Source organism: Urocitellus parryii, chromosome 3, assembly GCF_045843805.1.
Source record: "Urocitellus parryii isolate mUroPar1 chromosome 3, mUroPar1.hap1, whole genome shotgun sequence".
NCBI classification, from domain to species: Eukaryota; Metazoa; Chordata; class Mammalia; order Rodentia; family Sciuridae; genus Urocitellus; species Urocitellus parryii.
In genome coordinates, this window is record NC_135533.1 from 190,374,262 (window position 1) to 190,399,861 (window position 25,600).

General features: G+C 36.8%; 1 protein-coding gene across 1 annotated transcript in view; it reads left to right on the top strand.

Annotated features, from left to right (window-relative positions):
* The window catches only part of Fbxl2 (F-box and leucine rich repeat protein 2), an 87,598-nt gene that overhangs the window by 40,401 nt on the left and 21,597 nt on the right, over positions 1 to 25,600 (top strand). Inside the window, exons 4-9 of the mRNA XM_026405414.2 lie at positions 66 to 140; positions 10,491 to 10,585; positions 24,258 to 24,326; positions 24,427 to 24,522; positions 24,754 to 24,880; positions 25,011 to 25,085. Of these exons, the coding sequence (XP_026261199.1) occupies positions 66 to 140; positions 10,491 to 10,585; positions 24,258 to 24,326; positions 24,427 to 24,522; positions 24,754 to 24,880; positions 25,011 to 25,085 (537 nt within the window). The remainder of the gene's footprint in view (positions 1 to 65; positions 141 to 10,490; positions 10,586 to 24,257; positions 24,327 to 24,426; positions 24,523 to 24,753; positions 24,881 to 25,010; positions 25,086 to 25,600) is intronic.

A 25,600-nucleotide genomic window follows, 5' to 3' on the forward strand; every position in this document is an offset into this window, starting at 1 on the left:
TAATTTATTTCTCAATAAATGAATCTTTCGCCCCTATCCCTCTTCTTTTACTACCTATCTCCCAGGCTTGGAACATCTTAGCCCTGGATGGAAGCAACTGGCAAAGAATAGATCTTTTTAACTTTCAAACAGACGTAGAGGTAAGTTAGTTAACTTTGGTTTAGACAGAAGACTTTTTTAAAGATAAACAAACAGTTTCCTCTTTTCTGTTTTTTTATTTTGCAGCATTTAGAAGAGAGAGACAGAAAAACAAAACTTGGAAGATATGTGCATACATGAAGACCAAAATTCCACTGTGTTTTACTTTTGTTCTTTATCAGTAACAGATTGCTTTTCCCCCTGAATCATGTTTATAATCTATTACTTTCAGCTTTTTAAAGTGTCACACCTGCATCCTTAACACCTGGTTTAGTGCTTTAACCTTAGGAAGCTTCATCTGAAAGATCTACTGGGAATAGTAATTCAGCATTAAGAATGGAGAAAGGACAGGAACAAAAGCCAGAGAGTGAGGCTGACTTCTGAAGTGTCCCATCAGCTCTGGCACTTAGCCATATAATCTCAGTGCCTCTGTTTTATTATCTGTAAGATAAATAAGCAATTTTAAAGCCTTTTGTAATGCCAGGGTGGGGTATGGCTCAGTGGTAGAGTACTTGCCTAAAACAAGGCCCTAGGTGTAGGCCCCAGCACTGGCTGGGGGCTGGGGGAGTGTGTGTTTGTATAGTATACATAAATACATACACTGAATATATTACGTGTGTGTGTAATATACATATATAAATATAAATAAAATTCCAGATTCTACATATTTATGTGGAAATCCAAAAAAAAAATCTCTATTTAAGGGTAGTAAACCTGATTACATGGGGAAATCATTTTAAAGTAATTTTAATTTAAAATATCAAATTTCTAACCAAATAGTAGGGAGGTGGATTAATACAGAGCATTGCACAAAGTAATTATCTTGGGTGCTGGTCTGAGAGTCTTAAGATACTTAAGTTTATTGTCTACTTAATGTTAGTAAAACCTTACTTATTTCCATTTTAAACAATTCAGTAACAATAGTGGAATTGCATCTTAAATTACTTCACTCATGTTAAAGGTTCTCAGAGTGTCTTACCAAGCTGTTTGTGCTTTAATGGGTAAGGAAATTATTATGTTTAACAATGAAGCAATTTCCTGCTAGTTACTTGTTGGAAGAGCTTATGGCCAATTATAGGCCCTTTACTCCTCCCCCATATCTTCTGTTCCCCCTCCCCGACTCCCAGAACTGGGGAATGAGCCAAGAGTGCTCTATCACTGAGCTGCATCTCATGTCCTTTTATTTCAGACAGAGTCTCAGTTAAGTTTTTCAGTCTGGCCTTCAATCTATGATTCTCCTACCTTACCTCCTGAATCACTGGGATTACAGGTTTGCGCCACTGTGGCTGGCTCCTTTCCTCCTTCTCTAGGTTACTTGCTGTTTGACAGCCTTTGGCTCCCATTTTAAACCAGTGGAGCAGTAACCTCAGCAAATGGGGCAGAGCACAGGATTTTTCACAGTTGGTTTTAGAACCCCATGGTTCCTCACATATTATCATGGTCTGAGCTTGGAAAGGGGCAGGAACCTCAGGGATTCATGTCCATCTGGAAAAAATAAGTTCTAGTTACTGGTTTAGAATATGGTCCTTAAATTAAGTGTTCATTAATGTTCTTTCCAGACGTAACAGAAATTATCACAAGTGCCCAACCCAAATTTGCCAGCATTCCATACCAGCCAGTGTAATTCCTCTTCAAATTGATAATCTCTAAATCTTTGTTCATTGTGTTTACTTAGTGATGTTGAAAAGAATGGTAAATTCTCAAAATGTCATTTTTAGCTGGTCATGAGAGTCATTGTTGGGCTGGGGTTATGGCTCAGTGGTGAAGCGCTTGCCTAGCATGTGTGAGGCATAGGGTTTAATTCTCAGCACCACATATACATAAATAAATATCCATTGACAACTAAAAAAATATATTAAAAAAATTTATTTTGAAAGAATTTGGCAAAGTATTTTTCTGTAGTGCTTAGTATCTCCTCAGTTTAGGTGATTTTCCCAAACTATACAACTTTTTGGAAAGCACACTAAAACTTTTAAATTTAGATATTATGAAATACAGTTTCAATTAAATATTACTACCTTGATTGAAGAATTTTAGTATTTTCATTATGGAAATACTTAAGAATATGTGCAGTAAAGGGGAGACAGGTTTATGGTTTGCTAGTTGTGTTAACAATTACATGTGAAAATCTGAACTAGCTGGCATCAGAGTTTCAGTCTAGTTTCATATCATTTGTTTCCCTTTGGGGCTGGCACCTTAAATCCAAGTTGAATTATGAACCAAGACTATGATCTTCTCATAGTCTTTAAACATCTGTATACTCAGCCTAGGAAGCATTCTTTGAATAAAGAGATGGTCTCAAAGATGTGTCCTTATGGGTAAGTTGAGGGAAGAAGGAAAATGCCAAGGATCAGCATGAACTCATTAATACTCCTTACTGTGTGCTAGGCACTGTTCTAAGAACTTTACATATCCTACTACATTTGATCCTCTTAAAAACACCATATTGAAGAAACTGAGGCACAGAAAAGTAGAGTAACTTATTAAGGTCACTCACCTATTAAAGAATGTAGGATTTGTCAAACAAAGACTGTGTCGCAAAAAGGACCACATGTAAGAGTGGAAGGTAAATCCATCCCAAACAAATGTATAAACTCAACATAGGAATACAAGAAATATGAAAAAACAGGTAACATGACACTTCCTAAATATCATAATACACCAACAGCTGACTCCAAAGACATTGGATGAAGAATTAAAAAAGCATTGTAGAAATGGTCTGTGAATTCCAAGAGAACACAGCAAAACAACTGAATAAATTCAAGAAGTCAATACAGGATATGAAATAAGAAATTCAATAAGGAGATAGAAATATGGAAAAAGAACTAAACAGAAATCTCAGAAATGAAAGCACAATACATCAAATAAAATATTCAGTTGAAAGTCTGTTATAGAGTACACTAAGGTAAAGACAGAATCTCAGAGCTATAATGAAGTGGCTAGCCTTGAACATTCAGGCAATAATAAAAAAAATAAGTAACCTTGACCAGAAGATAAAGGAACTCTGGGACAACATTAAGAAGCCAAATTTTAGCAAGGCATGGAGGCACATGCCTGTAATTCCAGTGATTCTGGAGGTTGAGGCAGGAGGATTGAGGGTTCAAAGCCAGTCAGCAATTTAGCAAGACCCTAAGCAACTTATCAAGACCCTGTCTCTGAATAAAATATTAAAAGGGCTGGGGGTGTGGCTCAGTAGTTAAGTGACCCTGGGTTCAATCCCCAGTACCAAAAACAAAAAACAAAACAAGTTTTAAGAATTATAGGAATGGAAGAGAGAATTGTGAGCTGCAGTTTAATAGCATGGATAACCTCTTCAGGGCAATAATAGCATTTTTAAACCTTCAAGAGAAAAACATGTGCTGGGGTTGTGGCTTAGTGGCGGAGCACTTGCCTTGCACATGTGAGGCACTGCTTTCGATCCTCAGCACCACATAAAAATGAATAAACAAAGATACTACATCCATCTATAACTAAAAAATATTTTAAAAAAAGAAAAACATCAGTTTGCATTTAGAGGCAAGCCAATCAGAATTACTTTTGATTTCTCAACACAAACTCTAAAAATCAAGGAGAACTTGGAATGATGTTTTCTAGGCCCTGAAAGATAGGTATACCCAGCAAAGCTATCATTCAGATCAAAATCAAAATAAAAACCTTCCCAGATTAAGTAGAAACTAAAATAATTCATGACTACTAAGCCAATTACAGAAAACACTTAAATATTACAGAAGAAATTAAAAAATCAAACCCCAGAGGTCACAAATTGACAAATCTCATGTGAAAAATAGGTAAGCAAATGAGATACAAGACCAAATTAAACATTATAAATAAATCAATATGGCAAGGAATAATAAACATCTCCCTATAACAACAATGAATGTAAATGGTCTCAACTCTCCAATTAAAAGATATAGGCTGGCAGAATGGATTAGAAAGCAAGATTTAACTATATGTTGTTTGTAGGAGACTCATCTCACAGGCAAAAACAGCCATAGGCTAAAGGTGAATTGATATACAATGCAAATGGAGCCTGAGAACAAGCAGGAGTATCTACTCTCATATCCAACAAAGAAAACTTCAAGCCACAATTAATCAGAAAAGATAAAGACGGTAACTTAGTATGGTAAAGGAAACAATCCAACAAGAAGATAAAATAATAATAAATATTTATGCCCTAATATTTGGTGTACCTAAGTGTATAAACAGATACTACTCAAACACTCACATAGATAGACTCCAGTCCAATGATTTCAACACACCTCTCTCACCAATAGGTCATCCAGACCATAAACTCAGTGAAGACTCTTCAGACCTAAAAAATATTATAAATCAAATGGAATTAACAGACATCTATAGAATATTTCACCCAGCAACAGCTTAATTCACTTTCTTCTCAGGTATTCATGGAAACTTCTTTAAACTAGATCACATTTTAAGCCACAAAGCAACTTAGCAACTACAAAAAAAAATGACGTAATTCCTTGTATCTTATCATAATGGAACAAAATTAGAAATCAATGCCAAAAAAAAAAAAGCCTGCAGAAACTATAAACATATGGAGATTGACTAATACACTTTTTTTTTTTAAAGAAAGAGTGAGAGAGAGAGAGAATTTTAATGTTTATTTTTTTTAGTATTTGGCGGACACAACATCTTTGTCTGTATGTGGTGCTGAGGATCGAACCCGGGCCGCATGCATGCTAGGCGAGCGCGCTACCGCTTGAGCCACATCCCCAGCCCTGACTAATACACTTTTGAATGATGAATGGGTTATAGAAGAAGTCAGGGGAGAAATTTTTAAAATTCTTAGAATCAAAGGAGAATAGTGATACAATATACTGTAACCTCTGAGACACTATGAATGCATTTCTAAGAGGAAAGTTTATAGCTATGAGTGCTTACATAAGAAAATCAGAGAGATTACAAATAATCAACCTAACGATACATCTAAGGCCCTTGGAAAACAAGAACAAACCAATTCCAAAACCAGTAAAAGGAAAGAAATAATTAAGATTGGAGCCAAAATCATTGGAATAGAGAATAAAAAAACAATACAAGGAATAATGAAATGAAGATTTGGTTTGTTGAAAAAACAAAGAAGATTGATAAACTTTAGCCAAATTAACCAAAAGAAAAAGAAGACCCAAATCAATAAAATTAGAGATGAAAATGGAAAAATCACCACAGACATTGCAGAAATCCAGAGGATCAGTGGGGATTATTTTGAAAACTTACATTCCAATATATTAGAAAACAGAAGAAATGTATATATTTCTAGACTCATGTGACCTCCCAAAATTAAATCAAGAGGACAAAGAAAACTTAGAGACCAATAACTAACAATAAGCTAGAAACAATAATAAAAAGCCTTCCAACAAAGAAAGGCCCAAAACCAAATGGATTCTTAGCTGAATTCTACCATACTTTTAAAGAATAACTAATACCAATGTTCCTCAGGTTAATCCATGAAACAGGATGAATTTAAGAAACCAGTATCACCCTCATACCAAACCAGATGACATATCAAAGAAAGAAAAGTACAAACCATAACCCTGATGAACTTAAATGCAAAAATCCTTAATAAAATATTAGCAAATCATATTCAGAAATATTACTATTATATTTTACATCATAACCAAATTAGTTTTATTCCAGGGTTGCAAGGATGGTTTAACATAGGCAAATTGTAATTCACCAAGTAAACAGAATTACAGATAAAAATAATACAGTCATCTCAATAGATGCAGATAAAACCTTCAAAAAATCAATTTTTTGATAAAGTAACTGATGAAATTAGGGATAGAAGGAACTTAGCATCACAAAGGCTTGCATATGACAAACTCAACATCATGGGAAAAACTAAAAGCATTTCTTTAAAAAAAATCTGGAACAAGACAAGGATGTCCATTCTCCCCAACTCTTATTTAATATAGTAGTAGAAATTCTAGCCAGAGCAATTAGGCAAAAGGAGGAGATAAAAGAGACGTGTCCTTATGGGTAAAAGAGATTAAAAGTAGGAAAGGAAGAAGTCAAATTTCACTGTTTGCAGATGATATGATCCTATAATTAGGTGATCAAAAAACTTCCACCAGAAGACTACTAGTTAATAAACAAATTCAGCAAAGTAGCAGATTATAAAATCAATTTATAAAAATCAGTAGCTTTCTTGAATATACCAATAATGAATCTGTTGAGAAAGGAGGGATGGAATAGGGACAGTGGAATGAAGCGGAACAACTTTCCTAAACATATATGAATATACCACAGTGAATCTCATCATCATGTACATCCACAAGACTATAAAAAGCTATAAGCAGTGGAAAGAACAGTAGAGTAGGGGGAAGGGTGAAGGAAGAGGGAGGAAGGAAGAGAAAGGGTAAATACTAGGGACTGAATTAGAACAAATTATATTCCATGCTTTTATAATTATGTCAAAATGAATTCTAATGTTATATGTGACCAAAGAACTAATTTTCAAAAACCAAAACAAAACAGGAAAACAATCCCACTCAGAATAGCCTCAGAAAAGTGAAATACTTGGGAATAAATCTAACCAAGATGGTGCAAGACCTCTACAATGAAAACTTTAGAATACAGAAAGAAAGAAAGAAGACCTCAGAATTCTTTGGATTAGACAGAGGGGAGTGAAAGGAGGGGAGGGGGTATGGGAGTAGAAATAGTAGAATCAATTGAACATTATTACCCTATGTACATATATGATTACAGTACATATAAAACTCTAGATCATGTACAGCCAGAAAAATGAGAAGTTATACTCCATTTATGTATGATGTGTCAAAATGAATTCTACTGTCCTGTATAACTAAAAAGAACAAATAAAAATTTTTTTTAAAAAGACCTTAGAAAATGGAAAGACAGCCCATGTTCATAGATAGGCAGAATTAATATAGTTAAAATGGTCATATTACCAAAAGCAATTCAGTGTAATCCCCATCAAAATACCAATGATATTTTTCAAAGAACTAGAAAAAGCAGTCTTAAAATTCATATGGAAAAATAAATAAAAGACCAAGAATAACCAAAATAATTCTAAGCCAAAAAACAAAACAAATCAAACAAACAACAACAACAAAACAATGATGGAAGCATCACCATACCTGACTTCAAATTATACTACAGAATAACAGTAATAAAAACTGCATAGTACTGGCAGGAAAATAGACACATAAACCAAAGGAACAGAATAGAGGGCACAGAGACAATCCCACAATGTACAATTATCTGATCCTAAACAAAATGTGCCAAAAATATACATTGTAGAAAAGACAAATTGTGCTGGGGAAACTGGCTATCTGTGTGTAGAAGAATGAGAATAGATTTTTATCTCTTGCCCTGCACAGAAGTTAACTGAAAATAGTTCAGTGACGTAGGAATTAGACCAGAAACTGCAACCCTTTGAAGAAAATGTAGGGTTAACGCTCCAACATATAGGTGTAAGCAATAATTTTCTCAGTAGGACTCCTCAGGAAAGCTTGAGAAATAATGCCAAGAATTAATAAATAGGATGGCATCAAATTAAAAACCTTCTGTACATCAAAGGAAACAAGACTGTGGAGAGTGGGCTGGGGTTGTGGCTCAGCGGTAGAGCACTCGCCTAGCACATGCGGGGCCCTGGGTTCAATCCTCAGCACCATGTAACAATAAATAAATAAATAAAAGGTATTGTGTTCAACTACAACTAAAAAATAAATATTTTTTTTTAAAAAGAATGTGGAGAGAGAACCTATAGAAGGGGAGAAAGTCTTTGCCATCTACTTTTCTGACAGAGGATTAATGTTCAGAATATATAAAGAACTCAAAAAATCTCAACACAAAAAAAAACTCAATTAATAAATGAGCAAATGAATTAAACAGACATTTCTCAAAAGAAATACAGATGGCTACAAATATTTTAAAAAGTTCAACATGATCAGCAATTAGGGAAATGCAAATCAAAACTAAACTGAGATTTCATCTCTAGTTAGAATGGCAACCATTAAGAATACGGGACTGGGATTATGGCTCAGTGGCAGAGCACTTGCCTCGCAAGTATGAGACACTGGGTTCAGTTCTCAGCACCACATGAAAATAAATAAAATAAAGGAACTGTGTCCATCTGCAACTAAAAAAGTGTTTTTTTTTAAAAAAAAGAATACAATAACAATTGCTAGAGATAATGTGGAGAAAAATAAATACTTTTACACTGTTGGTGAGATTATAAATTAGTACAATCATTATGGAAATCGGTATGGAGGTTCCTCAAAAAACTAGGCACAGAACCACCACATGAACCAGCTATACCACTCTAAATTATGTCATTTGCATGTTTTATATGTGGGAGCTAGAGAGGGAAAAGGAAAAGAAAAGTGTGTGTGTGGCGGGGGTGTCTCATGAAAATCAAAGGGAGATCAATAGAAGAAAGACACCAGCGGGGAGAGAGGAGGGAAGAGAAACTATATTTGCCAAATTATAATGTAGTATCATGTGCATGTACAAATTTGAAACAAATATCACCATTATGTATGATTATAATGCACTAATAGAAATTATGGGGGCGGGGAGAAGAGTGTTATAAGTAACTTGAATAGTGGGTTAGGGACCAGCATGACTCGAAAGGTTTCAGAATAAAACATCCAGGGGTCAAGTGTCACCCTTTCCTGAATAAGTAGAGTTTCTCTGAAGTTAGGCATTCTCCATGCTTTTGAATTTTAGATATTTGTCATCAGTCTTCATAGTTATTAAAGATTCTACATGGCCAAGAATGAGAATCAAGTAGTGTGTTATCTAAAAGTCATAACTGTAAGGATCTTCTGAACCAGTTTTAGGCCTTTTTTTTTTTTTCTAAAGCCCTTCATTCTAAAATGAATGCTTACAACATACTGTCTTGTAGATAAGTTGTGTGGAATATTGTATTTGGAAAGGATTTGTTCTTTTATTCCCTTTAGTTGGAAACAGCAGAGCAGAACATTGTGTAATTTTTAAATTCTAGTACAAAAACTTTTGCTCCGAAGAAAAGAAAACTAGAAAGTTTATAGAAATATAACTAATTTGCAATGGGAAAAATATGTTGGATGCTTCATTTGTAGGCATTGATGAGTATTTTGCTGTTTGTTAGCTATTTAAGTATTAGATTTCCAAGTCATCATCTTTTTTTTCCCTTGTGAAAAAGATTTTGCAGTTGTCTAGAATTTTGTTTCAAAATATAATTAACTTATTGCTCTCAACAAGGCATAATTCATGGTAGCGGTATCAAAATTTGGATTTTTAATTCAATTGAGATAGATGTTAGCCAAGTAACAATGTGCATGAGCCCCATTTTGATGATCCTGTAGTTTGCATCCCAGAGAATTCATAGTGCTTACACCTCAGTGCTAAGATTGGTGTTAGTGTTTAACAAAGTGCGCATACTGTTTGAAAAACAATAGTGGCCTTTTTAAACATTTCCTCATTTGCAGAGGTAGGGATTAATAATTACTTTTAATTAGTTATTATTTCAGAGGTAGGGGTAAATAATGACCCTTTCCCACTGCTCATTCTGTGTTCCTTTTGCCTTCACATACACCTCAGTTCCCCTGGTCTTTCTGACCCAGCCCTTCATTCCTGAAGAATCTTGTCCATTAATAGTCCTGCTTGGCCTGGATTGTTTTAGTTTGCCATTGACTTTAATCACAAGATGCTGTAACTCCAAGGGATCTAAGGGCTCCTAAGGGATCTTCTACACACCAAACATAGGTCTTCCTTCCCTCTATTGTGTAGTAGTAGTCCATGAGGTTTATATGTACATTAAAGGAGCCATAATAAGTACAAGAAAGTGTGAAATTGTTGCTTGGTACTTGCAAGTGCTTCATCAGTGTTCTTTTTTGCCTCCTAGATCTCTCTGCTAGTACTCAGCAAAAGGTCCTTTTTTAAAGCAAATATAATAAGGAACTGCTAAGGAGGATGAGGGAGCTTTTAAAATATATTTCTATACTTTTAAAGTGGTAATTTTTGCTAAAGTTGGATTTCTTTTTAAGCAACTTTTAGATCTTGCTCAGTGGCCAGTGTTCCCACAACTGACCTCAAAGAACCTTATGATTGATGGAATGGCATTGATCACTGGATAGAGGAGGCCTAACCCAGGGCTAAGACTTTCAAAAGGCATACACAGGCTCTTTTAAAGATTTCTCTGAAATGTGTTGCAATGCTTGCAAGCCCTTTTATGCACTGGGGATAGAACTGAAGTGCTGGAGGAATGTTCCAAAATATTTTGTTATACTTGGAAACATATATTCAGTTTTCAGATTTCTGGTTATTTTGTTATTAGATAAGCAGTATGAAAAAATGATACTTTTTTCCAATTTTCTCCATTCAAGGGTCGAGTGGTAGAAAATATCTCGAAGCGATGTGGTGGATTCCTGAGGAAGCTCAGCTTACGAGGCTGCATTGGTGTTGGGGATTCCTCTTTGAAGTAAGTAAAATCCATCCATTCTGTCATGGCAGCTGGTAGCTGACATTTTTGTTAGCAAAAATAAACTAAGCATATTATATACTTTTCTTCTAAGTTCTTTCAGTGGTAATTTGTAGAGTAATGAGAGAACCATAACTCTGGAATAGCAGGTAAGCTCCATTATTGTTAAGGATGTGAACTGAACTGTGGGACAAAGTTCACCTGTTTGTCAATTCTCTGTTCTGCATAGTGAAGTAGTTACAGGTTATGCATAGGACTGCCATGGGCATTACGTGAAATAAATGTGGAGTGCCTGGCACATAATAATGTTATTCATTCACCTCTCCTGTAGTCCCTTTTTCACTTTCTCATCTTCCTGGTTTCTTATAAAATTATACAAAATTGAGAAAAAAATTTGCTTAGCATAAGCTAGAATTTTGGCTACTTTTGATAGGATGTGATTATTACATTCATTGTATTATAGTTAGTAGTATACCTGTCCAACTAACTGCACACACACATATACCTGCACTGGATAGCATTGGAAATGTTAGCAACCACCACTACCCCTTTTTTTTTGGTTGTACTGAGGACAGAATCCAGGGGTGTTCCACCAATGAGCTATGTCCATCCAAGACTTTTTTTTTAATATATATTTTCTAGTTATCGGTGGATATAACATCTTTGTTTTTTCTATGTGGTGCTGAGGATCGAACCCTGGGTTGCAGGCATGCCAGGCGAGCACGCTACCACTTGAGCCACATCCCCAGCCCCCATCCAAGACTTTTGAGAAAGGCTTTCCTTGTGATCCTCCTGCCAGAGCCTCCCAAATTGCAGGGATTACAGATGTGCCATAGCATTTGACAACAAACCATTATTAAGAATATGTACTTTGAAGTTTCTGAAGACAGACATGATCAGAACCTTCATGTCTTTATAATTGTGGTCTCTATTATTGCCTTTTTTCCCCCCTCTTATCCTGGGGATTGACTCTAGGGATGCTTTACCATTGAGTCACATCTCTAGACCTTTTTAAAAAAATTTTTTTTTTTTTTTTTTAGTTGTAGGCGGACACAATGCCTTTATTTTTATTCATTTGTTTTTATGTGGTGCTAAGGATGGAACCCAGTGCCTCACCCGTGCTGGGCTAGCATTCTACCACTGAGACACCCCCCAGCCCTCTAGACCTTTTTATATTATTATTTTGAGCAGGTCTTGCTTAGTTGTTGAGGATCTCACTAACTTGCCCAAGCTGACCTTGAACTTGTATTCCTCCTGCTCTGTCTCTCCAGTTATTGGGATTATAGATGTGTGCCACCACACCTGGCTTTCTTCGATTTTCTGTTTTATGATTCAGTCTTGGTAGGTTTTGGGTTTCTAGAAGTGCATTCATACCTTCTGGCTTACCCCAAATGTCAGCATACATCTTTTCATGGCATTCTCTTACAATGTTTTTTATTTCTATGGCATCAGTTATAATGCCACTCTTTCATTTCTGACATTATTTATTTTTCTTGGTTAATCTAGCTAAAGGTGTGTCAGTTTTAGGGATCTCTAAAAAAACCCAACTCTTATATTTTGCAGTTTTTCTATTCCCTGTTTCACTTACCTTTGCTCTAATCTTTTATTTCCTGCCTTCACCCAGCTTTGTGTTTAGCTTGTTCTTCTTCTGATTTCTTGAGAAATTATGGTATTATATACAGCTCTTGTGTTTGAATCAGGATCTAAAAACAAGCTCCCTTTACTGTGTGCGACATATTTCTTAAGGGATGTTACAGACTAGAGACTTATTATGTTGCCCTTCTTTGTTCAAGTTATCCGGGTTGAATGTCTTGGAATTTCCTACATTTTGTATTTGCGGTGATTTTGGCATGTTCTCTTCCTCATGTTTTCTGTGGACAGGTGGAGCTAGCCCTCTGGAGAGGTTAGAGCCAGAGGCTGGATGGATTCAACTCTTGGTGGGAAGACATCATTGCCTGGGTGATGCTAAGACTGACCAGGAGTCATCAGCTTCATCTCTCCACTAGAAAGTTCCTCATCTTTCATCAGATAATGATTCAGTAGTCATTGATGATTGTTGCCTATAGTCATAATTTCACCAAGGATCACAAAATGGCAGCTTTTCAATTCCATCATTTCTTCTTTATTTACTAATTGTGGTTCTTCCACCAAGAATTCCCCTGACCAGTTGGTTACTCTGAAAAAGTGTACAGCAAAAGCAAAATAGATAGATGCTAGATTCTTTCACTTTACTTATGAGTTCTTAGAATCATGAGCTGATACCCCAAAACCTTCCAGCATGACCAATAAGCTTTTGTTTGGGGTAGGTGAGAATTTTATTAAGAATTTGGATATTTTTAGAAAATGATTTCATTTTTTATCAAAATAATGGGTCTTTTTATGCTCAAAATGTCCCTTTTTTTCTTTTTAAAAAAATTTGTTCTAATTAGTTATAATATGACCATAGAATGCATTTTGACATATCATACATAAATGAATATAACTTCTCAATCTTCTGATTATATGTGATGTGGAATCAGACTAGTCATGTAATCATGTATGTACATAGGGTAATAATGTCTGATTCATTCTACTATCCTTCTGACCCTTCTGTCTAATCCACAGTATTTCTATTTTTCCCTACATGCCCCCCTGCCTTGTTGTAAATTAGCATCTGCATATTAGAGAAAATATTCGGCCTTTGGTTTTTTGGAATTGGCTTATTTCACTTAGCATGATATTTTCCATCTCCATCTATTTACCTGCAAATACCATCATTTCATTCTTCTTTAAGGCTGAGTAATACTCTATTGTGTATATATACCACATTTTCTTTATCTGTTCATCTGTTGAAGGGCATCTAGGTTGGTTCCTTAGTTTGGCTATTGTGAATTGAGCTGCTATAAACATTGATGTGGTTGTGTCACTGTACTATGCTGATTTGAATTCCTTTAGGTATAAACCGAGGAGTAACGGGGGTGATGGCCAGTGTCTCATTGGGGGCGGGTTCTTCCTGCCTAGGAGGGTGTAAGCCACCCTAAAACTTGAAGTTGTAAATAATTAGTGAAGAACAAAACACAAATAGTCAGAAATATGTTTACATAAGCAAAGCCCCTGATAGATCTAGTCCACATGGGTGCTGGAACTAGACAAAGAAAAGATGGCTCCTGTGGTTTATTTAAGGGGGTTCATCAAAGGTAGGGGTAAGGTTTCAAGGGCAGAGTCTTGCTTCTGATGTCTTGCAGTCAGTAGGTTGATTAACATTTTGGCAGGTCACACCCATCTCAGGTGCTGGGTGGGATCTTTGGCAGAGCTTGAGGGGGAAGTTCACCTACATCAGGCAGTCAATCCCTGTGGGGGTGCCATGGGAGGTTCCCAATGCCAGACTTACCCCCTCATTAGGCTATGATGTAACACAGTCCATGCACAGCCCATGGACTGCTCTCTACAAAGGAGTGGGATAACTGGGTCAAATAGTGGTTCCATTTCAAGTTTTCTGAGGAATCTCAGTATTGCTTTCCAAAATGGTTGCACCAAAATATCCCATCTTAGCCAGTTGGAGTCCCTTCAAACTGGCATCTGTTATTGTGATGTGACCTGCCGCAGTCTGGCTGGGCAAAGTAACCAGGAGGTGACAAGCAACTTGAAGGTTGAAACAGGAACTGCTTTATTACGGAATAACAGCCGTATATATACCTAACTAATTACACATAGCTTGACTCAGTTAGCATCATCCAGATACAGCAGTCAGCCAATAAAGAATCTCCATCATCTTAATGGCTCAGTGGCGTTGCCTCACAAACCACTCCTCCTGGCAAACTGCCAGGCGCCATCTTAACTTGATTCGCAGCCCTTAACAGTGACCATAATTTTTTTAGATAGTTTTTGGCTTATTTTTTACATATTCTACCACAGTTTTAGATTAACTTTATGAAGAAGTCGTCCTGGTTCCTGTAAGGAGAAATATTTAGAGATCACAGTTTAGGTGCTAGATCACTACTAGGTTAGATTGCTTAAATTAGCTTGCTCCTGGCTAGTATCATTTCTAAGCTCTTGCATTGGGTCTTGCTAGGAAATAAAATACTTGTTTAGAAAGGGGGTGGGGAGAAAATGTTAAGTGCATCCTAGTATTTCCAATTCAAATAGGATTACAGGTTTTTAAAATAGACTTTAATTTTTATATCAGTTCTGTGTTCTCAGCAAAATGGACAGTTGTAGATGTTTCCTATATAACCCCTGATTACAAAACTTTTATGTAACTTCTTTGATTATTTTTTGTCTTTTGTATTGAAAAATTTGGTTCCTGATAACTAATGTAATACCACTTTTTTTTTTTCTTTTTTGTACTGGGGATTGACCCAGGGGTGCTTTATCACTGAAACACATCACAGCCCTTTTTATCTTTTGAGACAGCATCTTACTAAATTACTTAGGGCCTCACTCAGTTGCTGAGGCTGGCTTTGAACTTGTGATCCTTCCACCTCAGCCTTCCTAGCCACTGGGATTACAGGCCTATCCCACTGTGCCTGGCTGAGCACTTTTATGTTTACTGGTGATTTTTTTATTCTTCTGAGAAGTATCTGTTTAAGCTCATTTGCCCATTTACTGATTGGATTACTTATTCTTTTGGTGTTAGATTTTTCTAGTTCTTTATGTATTCTGGATATTAATACTCTGTCAGATTAATTAGTTGGCAAAGATTTTCCTCCCACTGGGTTGTCTCTTCACTCTGTTGATTGTTTCCTTTGTTGTGTAGAGACTTTTAAATTTGATGTAATCCCATTTATCAATTCTTGCTATTTCCTGAGCTATTAGAGTCTTATTTGGGATATATTTGTCTGTGCCAATAGCTTTAAACTTTCAGGTCTTCAATGAAGGGTTTTGATCTATTCTGAATTGAGTTTGGTACAGAATGAAAGATAAGGAGCTAGTTTCTTTCTTGCACATGTAGGTATCCAGTTTTCCCAGCACCATTTGTTGAAAAGGCTATGTTTTCTCCAACACGTTGTTTTCTCTGACAACAAAGGTATTTGGACACCTTTGTTGAGAATTAGTTGGATGAAGATGCGTGGTCTATTTCTGGGTCTCTCTTCTGTCCCATTTTTGTTACTGTGGTTCTGTAGTGGTTTTGAAATCAAGTAGTGTGTTGCCTTTGGCATCACTTTGTTTGCTTGGGATTACAGTATATTCAGGGTCTTTTGTACTTCCTTATGAAGTTTAGAATTGTTTTTTCTAGTGAAGAATACAATTGGTATTTTGATAAGAATTGCATTGACTATGTGGCTTCCTTTTAGTAGTATGACCCATTTAGTGATTCTCCCAACTGTGAACACATGAGTTCTTTTCATCTTTTAGTGTCCTCTTCAAGTTCCTTCTTTAGCATTTTATAGTTTTCATTGTAGAGATCTTTCATCTCCTTGGCTAGATTTATTCCTAGATATTTTGTTTTTTCAGGCTAATTCTGAATACTGGCTTTTCTAATTTCTTTCTCAGCAAGTTCATTATTTGTGTATTTTTATGCTAATTTTTGTATCTGGGTACTTTACTCAATTTGCTTATCAGTTCTAAGTCTTTTAGTGGAGCACTTTGCTTTTTTTTAATTAGAGCTTTATAGTTATACATAGTGGTTGGGTTTATCTCGACAAACTCATACATGCATGGTTTTGGTGGAATCTTTACCGTTTTCTAAGTATAGAATCAAAATCTTTAAACAGGGATCATTTGACTTCTTTTCTATTTATATTTCTTTGTCTTCTCTGGCTGCAATTTTAAGTGCTCTATTGAATGATGAGAGTCCACACCTTTGTCTCTTTTCTAAATTTAGAAGAAACACTTTCAGTTTTCCCCAGTGAGTATGATGTTGGCTATGGATTTGTCATATATAGCTTTTCTTATATTGAGGTTTATTCCTTGTAGGTCTAGTTTCTTCAGGCTTTTATCAAGGAGTGATGTTGAGTTTTATCAAAGATTTTTTTGTACTTCTCTTGAGATGATCATGTGATTTTTATTCATCATTCCTTTTATGTGCTATATTATGTGTTTATCAATTTATGTACGTTGAACCATCCTTTCATCCCTTGAATGAAAGTAACTTGATCATGGTGTACAATCTTTTAAATGTATTGTTAGATTTGATTTGTAAATATTTTATTGAGAATTTTTTTTTGCATCTTTTTTCATCAGGGATAATGGGCTATAGTTTGTGTGTGTATGTGCATGTGTGCGTGTGTGTGTGTGTGTGTGTGTGTGTGTGTACACTTATCAGGTTTTTTTTTTTTAAGAGAGAGAGAGAATCTTTTTTGTAGATGGACACAACACAGTGCTTTTTTATTTTTATGTGGTGTTGAGAATCGAACCCACTCTACAGCTAAGCTACAACCTCAGCCCCCACTTATCAGGTTTTGATAGCATGATAATATTGGCATAGACCAAGTTTGAAAGAGTTCTTCCCTTTCTATTTTATGGAATGAGGATTGTTGGTTTTAATTCTTCTTTAAAAGTCTGAGGGGCTGGGATTGTGGCTCAGTGGTAGAGTGCTTGCCTAGCACGGGCGGGACCTGGGTTCGATTCTCAGCACCACATAAAAAATAAAGGCATTGTGTTGTGTCCATATACACCTAAAAAAATAAATGTTAAAACAAATTGTAAGTGGAAAAAAATTAAAGGTAATAAGAATTTTTTTTTAAAGTATGATAAAATTTAGCAGTTAGCCAGACACAGTGGCACACACCTATAATCCCAGAACCTCCGGAGGCTGAGACAGGAAGATTGCAAGTTCAAAGCCAGCCTCAGCAAAAGTGAGGCAGTAAGCAACTCAGTGAGACCTTGTCTCTAAATAAAATACAAAATAGGGCTGGGATGTGGCTCAGTGCTTGAGTGCCTGAGTTCAATTCCTGATACCAAAAAAAAAAAAAAAAAAATCAGCAATTAAGCCACCTTGTCCTGGGCTTTTATAAGTTGAGAGACCTTTTTAGTTACTGTTTCTATCTCAATGCTTATTAAATAGATCTATTTAGGATTTTTTTTAATATCCTCTTGGTTTAATGTGGTAGGTCACATGTGTCTAGAAATTGGTTCATTTCTCCTAGATTTTCCAGTTTATATAGTTTTTTAAAAAATATTCCTTTATTCCCTAAGGATCCTCTTGTTTTCAGTGGTATCTGTTGTAATATCTCCTTTTCATCTTTAATTTTATTTGGGTCATCTCTTTCTTTTGATTAGTTGGCTAAGGGTTTGTCAATCTTATTTATCTTTTTGAAGAACCAACTCTTTGTTGCATTGAGTCTTTATATTTACATTATTCTTCAGTCTTTATTTTATTTATTTCTGCTATGATCTGTGTTATTTTCCCCCCTTCTGCTGATTTTTTTAAATTTGAGATCTCCCCTATATTTTTAATGTATGTACTCAGAGCCTACATTATTACTGTGTACTTGATTCTAATAACTACTTTCACTTTAATCCATTGATTCTGCTATGTTGCATTTTAATTTGATTCTCAGAATTTTTAAATTCCCTCCTTTGATTTTTTCAGTGACCCTCAGTTCTTTCAAAAATGTATTGTTTAATCTCCATGTCTTTACATATTTTTATAGTTTCTCTTACTGTTGATTTCTAGTTTTAGTCCCATTATGATCTGATATAAGAAATTATTTTTTATATGTCATGACTAGCTTTATGGCCTAAAAATGATCTGTTTTGTGTAAAGTTCTGTGAACTGATAAAAAGAATGTGTATTGTGCCACTGTTAGATGCAACATTGTGTAAAATGTCAGTTAAACGAAGTTGGTCTATAGTATAGCTGAACTCTGATGTTTCTTTTTTGATTTTTTTGTCTAGATCTGTTGGTGAGAGAGGTGCTCAAAGTCACTGCTACTATTGTATTGGGGCCTATTTTTCCTTTTATGTCCTATAATGTTTGCTTTATAAAATTGAGTGTCCCGAAATTCATTGCATATGTATTTATAATCATTATATCTTTCTTATAGTTTGAATCTGAAATATCCCCCCAAAGTTTATGTGTTGAAAGCATGGTCCCCAATGTGGCAAGGGTCAGAAGTGGAGCTTTTAGGAAATGATAGGATTGTGAAGGCTAAAATCTCACCAATGAACTAGTCCATTTGACGGAGTAATAATCTGAGTGGACTACTAGGTGGTAACTATAGGCAGGTGGAGTATGGCTGGAGGAAGTAGGTCACTGATGGGATGATTTTGGGGACTGTATTAGTCCCTGACTTCTTCCTGCCTCTGTCTCTGTACTTTTCACCTGCCATGAGCTGAGCTACTTTCCTCTGCTATGCCCTTCTACCATGATGTCCTGCCTCATCTCAGGCCCAGAGCAATGGAGTAGGCTGACCATGAACTGAGACCTCTGAAATCATGAACCCAAAATGAAATTTTCTTCCTCCAAGTTGTTGTTCTTGAGTGTTTTGATCACAGTGATGAAAATCTGACTAACACAATCTTCTTGATGGATTATTCCTTTTATTGATATGTAGTGACCTTTGTCTCTTAGGAGTAATTTTGTCTTGAAGTCTGTTTTGTTGGATATGAGTGTGGTTACTCCTGCTTGCTTCCAGATTCCATTTCTTGGGATATCATTTTCCATCCTTTCACTTTCAATCTGCATATATCTTCCCCAACAATATAAGTTTCTTGCAGATAGCAAATTGTTTAGTTTTATAATCCATCTATCCAGTCTGCATCTTTTTATTAGAGAATTAAGACCATTTATTTACCTTAAGGGTTATTTTTAAAAGATATGTACTAATTCCTGTCGTTTTGTTGTTTTGAATGATCTATGTTCTTTTCTTTTTCCATTATTCATCTTAGAAGTAACTAATCCTTACTAATTCTCATTTACTGGTTTTCTCTTCTAGTAAGATTTATTCTTTTCTATGATTTTGTTTGTCTTGCTTCCTCTTTTATGTACAGGATTCCTTCAAGTATCTTCTATAATGCTTGTTTTAGTAATCATGAATTCCTTTAATTTATGCTTATTTTTTTAAGGTCTTTATTTCTTCTTCGGTGTTGGAGATTGACCGCTGGATATAGTTATCAAGGTTGGTGGGTTCCCCCATCTCCTCCAGGGCTTCATGCATCATTCCATGTCCTCCTGGCCATTAGAGTTTCTGCTAAGAAATCTGCTGTCATTCTAGTGGGTTTACCTTTAGATGTGACTCTGCACTAGGGGTTCTTTTGAGGTTATGTCTATTTATAGAGTTCTAAATGCCTCCTGTACCTGGATTCCCATGTCTTTCCCAAAAATGGGGACAATTTCTGCTTCTTATTACTTTAAATTAGTTTTCTATACCCTTAGCCTATACCTGAAGTCCTTCATCTGTTCCCAGTATATATAAGTGTGGTCTTTTAATGGTGTCCCATAGATCTTGTATGTTCTTTTCATTCTTAAATTTTTTCCTTACTAGTATCAGAATGTGATAATTCATCAGCTTTATTTTGTATTATTTTTTTTATACTGGGGATTGAAGGATTGAACCCAGGGGTTCTTGGCCACTGAGCCACATCCCCGGCCCTATTTTTTTTATAATTTATTTAGAGACAGGGTCTCACTCAGTTGCTTATTAGTGCCTCGCTTTTGCTGAGGCTGACTTTGAACTCGTGATCCTCCTGCCTCAGCCTCCCAAGCTGCTGGGATGACAGGAGTGCATCACCGTGCCCGTCTTCAACTTTATTTTTAATGCCTGATATTCTTTCTTCTACTTGATCTAGTTTACTGGTGCAGCTTTCTGCTGAGTTTATAATTGGACTTACTGAGCTTTTCATTTCCAGTATTTCTATTTGGTTCTTTTTCAGAATCTATGTTTCTTTATTAAGTTGCTCTTTCATAATCTATAATATTTTCCTTAGTTTATTCAACTGTTCGTAACCTCTTTGAATTTATTGATCATTTAAAAAACCATTCTTTTGAATTCTTGTACAGCATCTTTGGAATCAGTTACTAAAGAGTTATTAACTTTTGGTGGAGTCACATTGCCTTGTTGGTTTTTTTTTTTTTTCACATTTCTTGTGTTCTATGTTGAGATCTACACATATATTGAAATGGAAATCACTTCCATTTTCATGTGAAGGGCTTGTTAGGGAGCAGCCTTCTTTTTATATTGTGCCCAAGAAAATCAGTTTGTTTTGTAGTGTTGTTTCATTATGAATGGACTTCTTATTTCTTACTGTAGTTTTCCTATGGCTTTTGGCTTGCATGTTGTGTTTTGGCATGTGTGCTGTATTAGAACCTAAGTAACCCACTTCCCTGTACATCTCCCAAGAATGAGGACCCTCTGGAAGTGCAGGCAGGTGTGCTGTAGGCAGCAGGGTATAGGAGTTCTACTCTTTTTACATAGTCATCCAATCTTGCCAGCAGCCTGAAAAGATACGGGAGGGTATGGGAACAGCCTATGCTGACGTCACTCATAGGTGCAGTATCCCCAGCTGTTGCATTGTTTCTCTCTGCTGTTGCTGTGGGAGTGAATGGCTGTGATGGGACTTCAGGCCTCCTCTGTGCCTACTTGGTGCCACATCATCTACTGGAGGCTTATCTCCCCCATCTTTAAGTTGAAGTATCTGCCAAGGTTCTAGAAAGTCAAGGACATGTCTAGATTGAGTTGCAGTTTCTCACAACTGCGTTGGGGATGCCACTCTGCAGCCAAGTACCCACTCGACGTCCTTAAGGTGCTAATGTTGATTCCCAGCAGTAATCAGAAAGAAGAAAACAAAGTAACAACCACAAAATAAAAACAAACTAGAAGTGGAAATGCAGTAATAAGCAAATAAAAACAACTACAACATGGAGGCGCTATAGAGTCAGTCTCGACTATCTGCGACTGAAGGGGTTGGGCAGCAGTGGGTCTTACGCATGAGTTTCCCGTGAGTCTGATGTTCCAGAACCCCCATGCTATATATAGTATAATTGTGTGTATATATATCATAATTGATATATATATAGTATATATAGTATATGATTTTAGATATGAAAACCCCATTTCTCACAGCTGGCTTCCTAACTTGTCGGTTCTAAATGGAAAGTGACTTTTGTTCCCTTATGCATCACAGACCAGTTTTCCATTGTCACTGTCTGTGGGTCTTAGACCTTTCAGGCTCTTGCCCATGTCACAGAAAAGATTTAAGGATGTATCAGGTTTGAGTAGCAGAGCAAGAAACTTATTATAATGGGGAAAGTACACAGTCTAGACTGGAGGTGCTGGCAAACTCAGTTCAGAACGGGAGAATTGCCGCTTTTGGGTCTGGAATTTGACATTTATAGAGAGATAGCAAGGGACTGAACTAGAGGTGGAATTTACACAATTCCCCACCAGTTTTCCTTGCACTTGCACGTTGCCCTCACATGTTCTAACCTTGCTACTTCTTTTTTAGAAATGTTTTTATTAGTGCATTATACTATATATAGCAGTTTCATTTTGACGTACATGCATGGAATGGAATTTGTTCCATTCTAGTCCCTAGTACTTCCTCTTTCCACTCCTCCCATCCTCTGTTTCCCTTCCTCTGCTGGTCTTCCTTCTACTTATTGTTCTTTTTAATTGGTGTTATGTAGATACACATAATGGTGAAATTCACTGTGGTATAGTTGTGTATGTACATAGCATAGTTTGTTCAATTTTTATTCTGTAGTTCCTCCATTTTCCTTCTCCCTCTACCCCATTCCTCTACTCCATTGATCTCCCTTCTATTTTCATGAGATTGAACCCAGGGGCCTTAACCACTGAGCCATATCTCCAGCTCTTTTATTTTTTATTTTGAGACAGGGTATTGCTGAGTTGTGTAGGGCCTCACTAAATTGCTGAGACTGGCCTCAAATTTATAATTCTCCTGAGTCTCTGGGATTACAAGCCTATGCCTGGCTATCTCCTCCTTTTTAAGAACTTCAGTCTCATGTCTATTAAGTTGCTTAAAGATGTCCTACAGTTCATTTATGCTCTGATCTTTTTCTTCTTTTCTCTCCATGTTTTATCTTGGATAGTTTCTATTGCTATGTCAGGTTCACTAATCATTTCATATACCATGTACAATCTGCTGTTAATCTCATCTAGTAGATTCTTATCTCAGCCATTTGTGGTTTTCATATCTAAAAGTTTAATTTGGGTCTTTTAAAAAATATCTTTCAAGCTTCTGCATAACATTTAATCTTTAGCTTCATAGAACTGAATTCTGTGTAATAACATTTATAATAGCTTTCAATATCTTTGCTATTTCTGCTGTCAGTTTGTAATACGTTTTGATATAATGAATTTTCTCTTTGTTGTAGACATATTTTCCTCCTCCTTTAAAAGCTTGACAATTTTTTGTTCAGTACCAGACATTGCAAATTTTACTTTTTTGGGTGCAGGACATATTTGTACTCCTATTAATACTCTTTTGAATTTTGTTCTGGGATGCAGTTCCCTCGCTTAGGAATAGTTCTTTCTTGGTCTTATTCTTAACATTTGTTAGTTTTGGAACTGAGGGGTATAGCTCAGTGGTAGAGCACTTGCGTGGCATGTACAAGGCCTGGGTTCAATCACCAGCACTGCAAAAAGAGAGATTTTTTTTTAGGTTGGACCAAAGCAGTGTTTAGCCTAGGTCTAATTAGTCTCCTGAAGCAAGATTCTTCTCAGTACTCTATCCATTGCCCCATGGATTATGACATTTTTTTTTAACCAGGCTGGTGGAAGTGACCACTGTTCCTTACCCTGGGTGAGCTCTGACTGTTGTTCTCTTTAATGTTGTTAGCTAATCTTCCTCCCCGCCCCCCAGCTTGACTTGTTTCCTTGTATCCATATGGTGATCTGTATTCTATTGAATTCTCAAGCAGCGCCCTCTGCAGATCCTGGAGATCTCCACTCTAGTAGTACTCTTCTGTGATAACTGTAGTCACTGTGGGCTTCCTAGACTTTCAGCTCCTCATCTCAAGAGAATCCATCAGGTTCCAATTTGGTTGCCCCTTGGCAGGTCAGAAGGAGTAGATAAGGTAATATCTGCTTTTGAGGCCTTTGGGTACTGCACGGGAGAGTCAGGATTCAATCCTATAAGACATATTGAAGCTGTATTTCAGAAGACACAGGTGACCTGAGCCAGTCCTTGCTGAATATGTTAAGCAGTTAACATGTTACTAGCCCACAGATCATTGAGGAAGTTGCCCTTCATCACTCGATACCAGTATCAACTACTGACACCTCTCCAGGGCCATAGATGATTTCTCCAGAAAGGCCCTAGCTTAACCAAATGATAACATGACATAATACAAGAAACAATTGCCCCCTTTTTGCAAATTGATTTTTCTATAGAAGAGAAGGAGTAAGAAGCAGGCCTCCATTCTCAGATGACTCACCAAGATTGAAGGACAGTTGGTGGATAGAAAGTCAGTCTAGAGGTTTGCTTCTTACATGGTCCCAGACTAGCAGCAGTGGCATCACTGGGAGCTTCTTGGTACTACAGAGCCACATCTACCATCAGAATCTGCACTGTGATGAAAGGCTTAGCTGTTTCATATGCATTGAAATTTGAGAAGCACTGTTTTAAGGAAATGGTACCTGTGCCCTCTAGTGGCTGGCCAGCAACTTGCAGGAAGGTTTTTTTTTTTTTTTTAATTTTTATTACTTATTGATAGACCTTTATTTATTTATTTGTTTATACATGGTGCTGAGAACCCAGGAAGTTTTAAAATATTTTCTCATTTTAGGACCTTTGCACAGAACTGCCGAAACATTGAACATTTAAACCTCAATGGGTGCACAAAAATCACTGACAGGTAAGTAATGAGGATTAGTTTAGGGATAAAGTGGCTGCCGGGTGAATGAGGGGAGAGAAACATGGTTGAAAATATCTTTAGTGCATCTGCTCTTTTCCAGCACGTGTTATAGCCTTAGCAGATTCTGTTCCAAGCTGAAACACCTGGACCTGACCTCCTGTGTGTCTATTACAAACAGCTCCTTAAAGGGCATCAGGTAGGAGCACCCATTGTTTGTGGTCTAGAAAATACCCAAACAGTGAACATTCTGATGTATCTTCCTGATGAAGCCTTCCTAATGGTCCCACTAGAGCAGGGAACAGATGATGGCTCAGACAGGTTATGGGGGCTGTCTCACTCACTGAATTGCTCATGATGTACTATATTCAAAGTCGGTAATAACTGTCTACAGGAGTACACAGGGGCGTTTTGTTTCTTGTTCTCTCAGTGAGGGCTGCCGAAATCTGGAGTATCTGAACCTCTCTTGGTGTGATCAGATCACAAAGGATGGCATCGAGGCACTGGTACGGGGTTGTCAAGGCCTAAAAGCCCTGCTCCTGAGGGGCTGCACACAGGTACCAAAAATGTTCATGCAGCTGATTTTCTCACACATCAGGGAACTAACTTGCTGTTGCATTTTTCCTGGTGTCCCACTTGTTCCCTTACCAAGACTTCATCCCTCTTCTGTTTTTTGTGTCCACTTAGTTAGAAGATGAAGCTCTGAAGCACATTCAGAATTACTGCCATGAGCTTGTGAGCCTCAACTTACAGTCCTGCTCAGTAAGTAGCATGCCTTTCCTGAGCACTGCCCTGCTCCATTTTCTCCCCCCAGAAATCTGCTGTGGGCCTCACTGCACAACATCCACTGCAGCTGAGATGGCTGGCAAATAGTCACATTGCCAGACCTGCACTCTGGCTTTTCATCCTGTGTCTTCGTAGGATCTGTCACTTTGCCATGAGATAAAAGAACAAGGCATCATCCTCAATACTGAGCCACCAACATCTCCCCTAGAAGTACTATAAATCAAGTCTTGATTAAAAAAAAATAGAGTATTGAGTAAAGTATCAGAGTTGCCATGAACTAACCAGGCACAATGGTGAATGCTTATAATCCTAGAAGTTTGGAAGGCTGAGGCAGGGGGATTGCACATATAAGGCCAGCCTCAACAATTTATCAACTCCAAGCAACTTAACAAGACCCTGTCTCAAAAGGGCTGGGGATGTGGCTCAGTTAATCCCCAGTACAGAAAAAGAGAAAAATACTGTGAACTAGTCACTAACTAATTGTTAGACCT